This window comes from Ruditapes philippinarum, unplaced genomic scaffold (genome assembly GCF_026571515.1).
Source record: "Ruditapes philippinarum isolate M1 unplaced genomic scaffold, ASM2657151v2 ctg3952_1_1_1_1, whole genome shotgun sequence".
In the NCBI taxonomy this organism is placed as follows: Eukaryota; Metazoa; Mollusca; class Bivalvia; order Venerida; family Veneridae; genus Ruditapes; species Ruditapes philippinarum.
In genome coordinates this window covers 21369-32122 of record NW_026856952.1, presented here as the reverse complement: position 1 = coordinate 32122, position 10754 = coordinate 21369, and the positions used below count along the sequence as shown (strand labels likewise).

The following is a 10754-nucleotide window of genomic DNA, read 5'->3' as shown; positions in this document are numbered from 1 at the left end:
GTTATCATGTAAACAAACATTGGCAATACTTTATATATAGTGATATGTCTTCTTAACCATTCTTAAGGTTAAAATGAGCAGATAAACTTTACAGTCTACCGTCAAACTGTTAGCTTTAAAAAGCACACACTTAAGTTGAGACTTGAAGTAATTTGATACAGTTTCCTATCAAAGGTAATGCAAATTTATATATATCTGCATACTTTTATATATTACATGCATTTTATACACTTTTAAGTTTTCGAAAAAAAGAAGAAAAAGAATTATCTATGTAAACTGTCAAAAAGAGGTGCAGCTATCGACTAACTTTTTATCTTACTCGTAAGCAAACTCTATTTTTTCTAAGATCGATATAAATAAAACAGCGCTCTTTGCTAATGGCATAACAATGATAACGTTTCTTAAAATATGCTCATTCGTTTAAATTCACCATCGTTTCTTTTTTTTTCAGTGTGACTGTCGGGTATTAATATTGAACTCATCTGCTTCTTTCATACTCAAGTAATGTCAAGCTCAGATGCAACTCGTGGTCTACGCTTTTACAACAAGGTTGCTATAGTTACAGGGGGATGTAGGGGGATTGGACGCGGTTGTGTGGATGTGTTGGGTAAGATTATAATTAAGTCTTTGTGTAAAGTGTATTGGTGCATAGCGAAAGGTCTGTCAAACCATTAAAAATTATGTTGATAGCCTTTTGTATCATACGTACAAACCGCGAAAGAATTATATGAATATTATGGATGCTGTTGGTGTGAGATACATAATCCGATATTACATATAATATATGATGAATTGTACTAGATTAAAACATTATAATCATGTAAATGTGCATACTAAATCGCTTAAAACTCCATCAACATTGTTTAAAAAATATGTCAATATATAATATATATCACAATGATGAATTTGTATTGTTTTTATCAATATTTGAAATACTTATGGAAAATGTGCCTATTGCTGACTTATTTACTTTAAATCTCAAGTTCTCAACAGTATTCAATAAATAACAAATAACATATAGATATTGTTCGAAAAATTCGTCTTATTGAAGTTTTTAAACTTCCACATTTTTTTCGCTTCTTTACTTACTGATTCCATGTAAAACATTTTGTTTGGATATACATGAATACATAATTATATGTGTTTATATGTATATAATTGTGATGTCAATTTTAGCGGAACATGGAGGAAAAATTGCAGTCTTAGACTTAGATGGTAAGTTATTAAAATTCATTGAAATTCTAACATTCTGGTACAAATAAACTAAAATGGCATATGAAAATCGTTTAATGTAAGATTATTTATTAGGATTATTAGCATAACACAATGACAAAGCATTTTTATGCATTAAATATTACAATTAAATGTCTGTCTCGGTTGGAATCAGATATGTTGGGTTAATATCAAGGTTCGAGATTTTGAGTGAGGTATTATATACTGCGATGAATAACAATTAAGGTGGTCGCTGATCAATGTCATTGGTTTAACGTCAAAAGTGCACATTGGACGTTATAATTGCACAAATGTCTTCTGGTCAAAGTGCTGGATATACATTTGTATATTATAAACATATTGTAAACTGTTTATTTATAAATATAGCTAAACTCAATTTATTTTGCAGTCACTGGATCCTGTGTATGTTTTATAATATCTATAAGATAAAGGAGTGATCTCCTTGTCGGCACTGAACATAATCATGTGCTCTATTCAGCATATGCTGGTTGATGCACCTTTCATTGTTTTGATTTTTATCAGTAGTAAGGATTAGAGTTAGATTATTTCATTTGAAAACAAACACCAAATATATGAAGTAAGTATAATATAAACGTTGCCATTATACATGTAGATGTAAGTTTAGACAAGATACATATACCATATAAAACTGCTTATTCCAATAGGTATTGACGTAAAGGAAAACAAAATCAAACAATAGAGGAAGGAATCGTTCAAATTATTTAACAATATATTTTAGATGAAGTTGGAGCAAGTTTTGCATCAGTCAACACCCCTGGTGAAATATTTTATGTTCATTGTAACATGACAAAGGAAGAAGAAATTAAGGTATTCTTGAAACATTAAGTTCACCCGCTTTAAATATCAACGTACGTTATATCTATACGAAAGTACAGTTTGGAGATACAATGTGTACAATTTACAGAGAAACTATTACAGAATTGTTGTGTAAATTATGCGATTGAGTGAGCTGGGGAATAAGAAGTAGGCAGCTACATGGATAACAGTTGAAATAAAATTTGTAAATGAGAGGTAACGAGTCAGTGTCGAAAACGAAAGTGGAATATTATGTTACGTTTTAAAAGTATTGTTTCTTCGAACATATATTATTGTATTTGTTTTTTTTGTGATAATGAGGAAATGTTTCTTTGAAAATATAATAATTTTATTACCTTAATTGAAGCATTGCATTGCAATCTAATACTACATTCTTAGTTAACTTAATATTAAGACCAACAGAAACATTTACTTCTGCTATGTCTTTTACAACATAAAAGAAACTTGATAAGATGCTGATATATATCAATAATTGTAATGTATGAAGACTTCTTGCTTACGAAACACACATTTCCTGGATGGTAATTATACAATGGTGTCAGATATTCTTTTTCCAATTTACTACATGTTTGACCCTTATTGAATGAACGAATTCAACTTCATATTTCAGAATGCTATAGAACTTGTGGTAAAGAAGTATGGTCAACTGGATTGTTTAGTTAACAACGTCGGAACACGTAATACAATTTTATTGCAAACATAAAACTTGCACAGAAACAAATAACTCATCATCATCTATCCACGTTTTTCATTGAATGACAATAATAATTACAAATTACAAAAGATGAACAAAGCTTTTATTGTGAAACACTTTTGTGAGTCTTTTAATAATATCAATATCAAGGTCTAATCGCTTAACTAATATACAAAATGTTTATGCAATGGTTTGGATACGTAAGGCAGTATCATGTGCGTTATGATCTCAATTTTCACAAAATTCAATATGTGGTAATAAATAATTACACATCTAACTTGTTCCATTACTACAAATACGAAACCCATTACTACAAATACGAAACATGGTCTACATAGTCAATTTCATTGTTAAAGATATATTGTGCTCACATTTCATATTTGGAAATACTGATAAATGCTATACAGTTTTATTTTTATGCAAATTAAACATCTAATGAGTGCTCGGAGAGTAGATACTTTACGTTCTTAACCAAATACACTATAAGTTATTATAGAACAAATACATAGTGTCATTATAGAATCTGTCAGTTTTTTTTTATTTTAAGAAAGGACCACTTTAACTCGCCCAGTAAGAGAGGATGCAGTTTCCCCATACATAGTTATTCAAATTAGACATGCCCAGTGATAGGGAATGCAATTTAAATACCATACATGGCTCGAACATTTTCTTATTCAAATTAGACATATTCAGTGAGAATAAAAGTATTTTGCATAGTATATCTTTAATGTAAGCTTGTCTATTCATTGTATAACCATATACAGTGATTTTAATGGCTGCTGTAATTTTCAGATCCAGGGTCAAAAACCATTGATGAACTGACTGTGCAAAGTTTTAGAGATTTTCTAAATCTGAATCTTGTCAGTAACTTTACAGCAAGTAAAGTAAGTATCGATTTTTTTATTCTCTCAGTAATTTTACAGTTAGTAAAGTAAGTGTCCAATTTTGTTATCTTTGCTGTAACTTCAAAACAAGTAAAGTAAAAGTCAGTAACTTCACGGCAAATAAGATATGCGTCAATATTTCACAGAAAGTTATGTAAGTGTCTAGTTTTGATATCTTGCCAGTAATAATTGTATAGCAAGTAAAGGGAATGTTAAAATTGTTTTTAACGTCACAGAAAGGAAGGCGGAGTCCAACTTTTTGGTATCTTGATAATAACCTTTACTGCAAGTAAAATACTATCCTGTTTCGTTATCTTGTCTTTTGGAGCTGCACGGTGAAACATTTTAACATATTCATTAATCATTTTGATTCACATTAAGGTTTTGATGATGGAAACGTTTAAAACTGATGACTGACCTAAACTAGAGGGTAGTAATTTCTGAGTTAATGATAAGATTTGATCATTTTTTGTAAATTACAATCGAAAATATATTATAATACCATTATTGTGAATGAAAAAAAACCCCAACACTTTCGGCTGATGAATATGTACAATTATTGGAAGCGCTGCCGAAAGAATAGAGTTTTTCTAAAAAAAAAAACCTATTTATTCTTTATCTAAACACTGCACAAAGACGATTCATAAACAAAATATGATATATTGAAAATTGTTGTAAATCGATTCGAATTTCAAAATTTCTTTATCGTTCATTCGATTCATCAACTGAAGTCAACTGTTATATTTTACAGTATGCTCTCCCTTACCTCAGGAAATCCAAGGGTAATATAGTTAACATCACGAGTATTAGTGCCCATTCTGGTACTGGATTGGCATCCAGTTATTGTGCAACTAAGGTAATTATTACATTACTTTTTTGTCCAGTTTTGTGTCAATGAATAACACGTTTTCATTATTTTTCTAGTATATTTTACCACTTTTTCTGAAGTTTTGGTAATTAAATGTTTGAAATACCCGTGCCGATTTTGCGATTCCGTAAAATATGGTGCACGGCCGTCAATGAAAAAAGATTCTTTTGCACTCGTTTAATTCATTCATTTTGCTCGCCCGACGCTAGCATAATATTTTTTTTTTTCAGCTCGTTCAATGAATTATGTATTGAACCTACACTCATTCAATATCCTCTATTTATTCCGAATGCAATTTTAAGCGTCAATTTATTCATAATCAGTTGTAACAGTAGCAGTCTCAAAACGTCGGTGGTTCTACTCAGGTACCCGTTAAAATTTATGCCTGATATAATGTGCAGATGGGCACCTGCATGAGGTCTTTCTCCTTCAGTAAAAGCTGGAAAGTCGCCATATGACCTTTACTGTGTTGGTGCGACGTAAAACCCAACCAAATGTTTGATAACACCTCATCAAAATCGGAATCATCTGCTGATGTGTCTTCAAAGACTCATGAATTATCACGTTTATATAATGTTGAGTTTAGCTTAAGGTTTTCAGCATCCCCGCCTTTATACTGTAACAGGACAGGTTTTTCTATCTACATTGTGTTTAACGTGAAAACAACCGTTTAATTTAATTAAATTCGTAACATTAGAAAGTACATGTAATAGACATCGTGCCTGGCCGATTCCACAAAGGGAGCAACAATCTTTGTCATAAATCCTTCAGTTTTATCAGCAAACTTGGTCTCATTTTATAGCGTTACCTTTTTTTAAATCGAAACCCTCTTTTCATGCTTGTCTTTTATCAATGACTGCCTGGTAAGCCTTGTCGAGCTAATTTTGTATGAAATGCTTCAATCATGACATTATTATTTTATAGGGTGGATGCTTGTCACTAACGAAAGCTCTAGCTATTGACGAAGCAAAACACGGAGTTCGTGTCAATTGGTAAGTAAAAATATTTATTTTTTATAATACTGCACGTTGGTTACGTCGCTGTTCGTGCTTTTTTAACTACATAAATACAGATGCTGTAATTTCTTAGATTAAAAAAAATAAAAAATCTTAGATTTCAAAAAAAAAGGGAACTGCTTTATTACAGAAACGTTATATAGATTCCCTGTAGGTTATATGGTCGTAATTAAAGGGTAGTTTGCAATATAACTGCAATATAACCTATACTTTATAAATGTTCTCAATGCAATAGGACCTAGTTTTCTTTGCCCCTGGTTGAGGCCTCAGAATTGCAGCCACTGTTTATCCCTGCGTGACCGTAAGAGGCACATACATGAGTTCAGAAAACTGGAGTCAATGCATCTCTTAGCTCCAGCAGGTGAGGTGGTTTTGACCCCGGTGTTGCTTTAAGGTTTAACACCCGAGGAAGCCCAAACCATCTTACCTGTTTGGCGCCATATGACCTAAATTGTGTTGATGCACCGTAAAACTTTACAAAGTAAAATAGTATTCTTTTTTGAAAGACCCATTGAATGACTTACATCGAATCTAATTTGCCCGACGTATTGCGACGATTACCCCTAATGAATATTGATAACCTTTATATTTGTATTCATACGCACTATGCGACAAACTAAATGAACATAGTAGCACTATGCCGCTGATAGAATCTAGTAGGCTGTTGTTCAGTTTCACAGATCTGATATTCTAATAATCACTTTCCTAAAGTCTTAACGATACTCTGTGACTAAAGAGATTAATATTTATATAAAATAGCAACAACAATCACAATAGGCATTATACGAAATCTTGTGTTTCATAAATGCAGTTTATTAGAAGGGAGACAACCCTTGCATGTCACAATGACATATTTATACCAGTTTTCTCCCTTTACAAGCCGGGTGTCTTCTTTAAACTTTTGTTTCGAGTTAATTTCCAGTATAAAGTTCAGTTTTAAAACTTATAATTTGCAATTAAAAAGAAACTCACAGATCACAAGATTGAGAAACAGATCTTGATCTTTAGTTCGATGTTGTAAAATAATGAATAGTTCGCGTTCAAATTAAAATAGTTTGTAGGAATATAATACTAAAAAATACATGGCTTCGCCCCGTGTCCTAGCAAACTGGCTTCTTACGTCTGTAATAAGACACTTTAAAAGAAAACTCGCATTGTATCCATTAAATGAACGCTTGTTGTTCGACGTGCAGAGGCCAGCAGATGTACACTTTAATTATTATTCACGCAGGTCTTACCGAATTACAAAACTGTAAGCTTGGGCACGAATTGAACAAGATTATTTAAATTTCAGTCTACCACAAGTTACTTCATGTATATTTCAATTTAGAAATTTAAATATATCCCCAGGTTGTATATTAAACTATATGAATATTTATGATTATCCCCGGTGTTGTATATATGCTACAAGAATATTCCCATGTTTTGTAAATGCTACATACTAGTGTATTGTTTCAGTATATCGCCATATTGTAAAACTACTACATGCACTTTTCAGCATATCCCCAAATGTTGTATAAATATTACATACATTTTTTCAGTATAACGCCAGGTTGTATAAATACTACATGCATTTTTTAGTATATCGCCAGGTTGTATTAATTCTACATATATTTTAGTATATCCCCAGGTTGTATAAATACTACATAATTATATTGTTCTTTTTTAGTATGTCGCTTGTATAATACAACATTTACAGTTTGTATTTATGCAATAAGTTTTATGTATATTTCAGTATATCACCGGGATGTATAGACACTCCGTTAATGCGAAGTGTTGAGAAAGCAAGTGGTAATGAAATGACAGAGGAAAGACTAAACTTTATCGGTTCCTTACATGTAAATAATTTTTTCTATCTCTAAACAAATTTACTTTAATCAATATGTTGCAAAGTACATTTAACAGTTGTTAATTTTGGACACTTTAGTTAAGTTCTTGAATCAATAACTGAAATCAAAAATATTTTTGAGTAGCCGAAATGTCCGAATTTATCACGCATTATGCATCTCCCACTTTTTTATGCTCGACACCCTGTTATATTCATTGTAGTTAGTAATAATAAGCACTCACAATGCAGATTTTTTATTGACAACGTTACTTTTATGGGATTTTATTTCAGACATTAAACAGGGTTGGTCAACCAAGAGAAATAGGAAAGGCTTGTCTGTTCCTTGCTGTAGACGCCACTTTCACTACTGGTGAGGAGTTAATGTGTACCGGAGGCTGCGAATTAATATAAAATAGAACGTAACTGAAAATAGACAATTTTTTAAGGAATAAGATGAACGTTACATACATGTATATCCTTTCTTTTAATTACCAACATTCTTAAATTTGCCAAAATATATGAAAAATAGCATATGAATTGGATATGTGATAAAAACAAACATCTGATAATTATTAAAAAACCTTCATAAAACGAGTTCAGGAACATGTTAGTGTGCAATACTCTTGTGAACACTTTAACTGAATAGTTGATATCATATGACATGTGAGATCCTGTAAATGTCTTTGTTAGATTCTTCTTATCCAGATTGTACTAACAACGGATGAGAAAATACTTACAATTTTGTAATATTGTTAATATTCCCGCTCAATAAAGCTGCCATAAATTACACATACTTTACCTTTTTGTTTTGTTGGTTTCTAATAATTTCTTAGCAAATAAGAAAATTTGTTTCAATCTTTCCGAGCCGGAAAATTGTGTTATAGTTATTTTTTATTATATATTTAATGCAAATCAACATTACAAATTATACAGTTCTTTAATAAATAGTAAAAATAAGTCGTCAACTGCATATATATTTTTTATAATTCCCTTTAATAGTTTTTTTAATGTTTTTAAATTTTTAAATGTGTCGCACACAATACTCTCTCTTTTTCTGACAATCAAGGAGAAAATGCGGCACCAATCTTGAAAAAAACCCGTCCTTAAAGGCTTTTTCGTATTGCTAAGATCAAGCACCATCTTCCACAGCAACCTTTACAGCATCAATGTTTCTAAGAGAGATTCCAATATTAGGACTAATAAACCTGTCTTTGACAGACTTAGCGCTATTTCGGTAAAGATGTGTTCATACGGCGTTTATCATGGAACAATGTGACACGTAAGTGCCGTTAGTGCCATTCCATGAAAAGCGACATATGGTCCGTATTTAAAAAATGTGGGTGCCCTAAACGAGAAAACAATAGGTGTAACTAAACAAAAGGAATTTTGAAAGGGAATCTGAGGTTCTGAAGCCTCCATATCACAGATCAGACGTCAAAAGACACATGCAAAAAGCAGGCAACTCCTAAGTCTGATTATACAGTATTTAAGTAGGAATACTGGAACCACCAAAGTTGAAAAAGGCCAAAATAGAAGAAACTAAAAGTACCACGTAACAGGCATACATAACAATAATGTCGTGTTGAACGATCTTCAAGGATCTAAAATATAATATCTTTGATTATATGTTAGGGGCGACTTTTTACAGCCTCGACACGGCACAAATAACGTTAATGTTGCAATAAAATAGAGATAAACGGATGCTGAAGAACGCCCAAAACGAAAAAAATGAAAATGTTGCAGGTTCGGTTTGATTGAGCCTGTTAATGGATGGTACTGGAAAGTGTAAGTTACCATCCACGCCCCTAGCAAACAGCACTCCTACATTACTGCAGCACACAAACAAAAACATTAGTCGTTGCCTTTAACATTCGTTTATCTTTATACAATGACTGACGATCTTTCGATTCAAAGGACAAATGACATAAACGGTCTCCAAAGCTCTTCACCGTCTCTGTTCGATCCATTGGCAACAATTGAAGAAAAATAAAACAAAAGCAAACAACAACAACAACAAAAACGTATTAGACGGATAGTTGAAAACTTCAACAAGCGATCACATACACCATAAGCAATCGATTAACATCCCCTAGATCGGTACCTCAGCCCCTTGTACAAATCAGATAGCCTCGCATTTTGACGCTCTTTCTGAATTAATTTTTGAAGCAATGACAAAATCAAAATTACTTTTGTTTAGCAAAAAGGTCCCAATTTATCGCACGTTATGCATTTCCCACTTCATATTTTTGACAGCCTGGTAAATTCAATTTAGTTATGAATTTCACCTACAATGCAGTTTTTTTTATTAATTGACACATATAACTTTTTGTGATATTTTATTTCAGACATTAAACAGGGTTGGTCAACCAAGAGAAATAGGAAAGGCTTGTCTGTTCCTTGCTGTAGACGCCACTTTCACTACTGGTGAGGAGTTAATGTGTACCGGAGGCTGCGAAGTAGGATACGGAGTGAAACAGTGATGGCTTTGCTTCAAAATCATTCGAGTTCAAGTGCATCATAATCATGTTTAATAATAAATGTAAACACACTTGAAAGTTACTTTTTACTTCTTACCCGAAACAAGTGATGAAATATAAAATTTTGATCTTCGTTTTGGTGTTGAGCACTACAAGCTTTGGTTGATACGTATTAAACAATCTGATCATTTGCATTGTATGCATTCGAAAATTGTTCGAATTAAAAATAGAACATTACTGAAAATAGAACATTGTTAAACTCTTAGGAATGAGGTGAACGTTACAAATATCATTTTCTTTAAATAACTAAAAAAAATTTAATTCGCCAAAATGTATAAATAACAGCATATGAATTGACCTGACCAATAGTACGTGTGTTGTATAGATTTATATCAAACGACATTTCTCCTTTTATATAATTTTGGCATTAAACCATTCTGTATTTATTATCTATTACACGCGTGTTATGTAACGGAAATTATGTTCTATGATAAGCGTCTGTTTTATAAAATGAAAACAAAGTTAAACGTTTTGTTTTATATAGATAAATGTATGTGACAATTATCAAAATACTTTCCTGATTAGTTAATATCAAATGCCAGCGCATGTGAGAGCCTATGCCTTTGTTAGTTTGTACTTGTCCAGATTGTACTAACAGATGAGAAAATACAAACACTTTTGTAATATTGTTTAATATTCCCCTTCAAGAAAGTTGCCATAAATTAAGCGGACTCGTACGCGTTCGTTTATTGGTTTCTAATAATTTCTTGGCAATTGATAAATTTTTTTCAATCTTTTCTGAGCCAGGGAAATTGTGTTATAGTTATTTCTTGATTCTATAAATTTATTACATATTTAATGCAAAGCAACTTTACAAGTTATGCAGTTATTTAATTAATAGTAAATATAAGTCGTCA

At 31.7% G+C, this 10754-nt stretch overlaps 1 protein-coding gene across 2 annotated transcripts; it reads left to right on the top strand.

The window, feature by feature from the left end:
* Nucleotides 1–48: 48 nt before the first annotated feature.
* LOC132748247 (17-beta-hydroxysteroid dehydrogenase 14-like) lies at nucleotides 49–7893 on the top strand. 2 transcript variants are annotated; one of them, XM_060737819.1, is made up of 10 exons: nucleotides 49–174; nucleotides 452–607; nucleotides 1177–1215; nucleotides 1973–2061; nucleotides 2681–2747; nucleotides 3557–3648; nucleotides 4400–4504; nucleotides 5441–5508; nucleotides 7268–7370; nucleotides 7652–7890. In XM_060737819.1, the coding sequence occupies exons 2-10, from the start codon at nucleotides 505–507 to the stop codon at nucleotides 7769–7771; spliced, it is 786 nt and encodes a 261-aa protein (XP_060593802.1). In that variant the 5' UTR covers nucleotides 49–174; nucleotides 452–504; the 3' UTR covers nucleotides 7772–7890. The 2 variants fall into 2 exon arrangements, with proteins under 2 accessions (XP_060593802.1, XP_060593803.1); XM_060737820.1 differs by lacking the exon at nucleotides 49–174 and adding an exon at nucleotides 194–321 and having other exon boundaries at nucleotides 7652–7893.
* Nucleotides 7894–10754: the final 2861 nt, after the last annotated feature.

What these genes read in the sequence shown, in the direction of transcription:
- LOC132748247 (XM_060737820.1), top strand. Translation starts at nt 505, where the DNA reads ATGTCAAGCTCAGATGCAACTCGTGGTCTACGCTTTTACAACAAGGTT. An exon ending in AGTTAACAACGTCGGAACAC is followed by an intron (nt 2,748 to 3,556) that starts GTAATACAATTT and finishes TGTAATTTTCAG; the next exon opens with ATCCAGGGTCAAAAACCATT. An exon ending in CACGGAGTTCGTGTCAATTG is followed by an intron (nt 5,509 to 7,267) that starts GTAAGTAAAAAT and finishes TGTATATTTCAG; the next exon opens with TATATCACCGGGATGTATAG.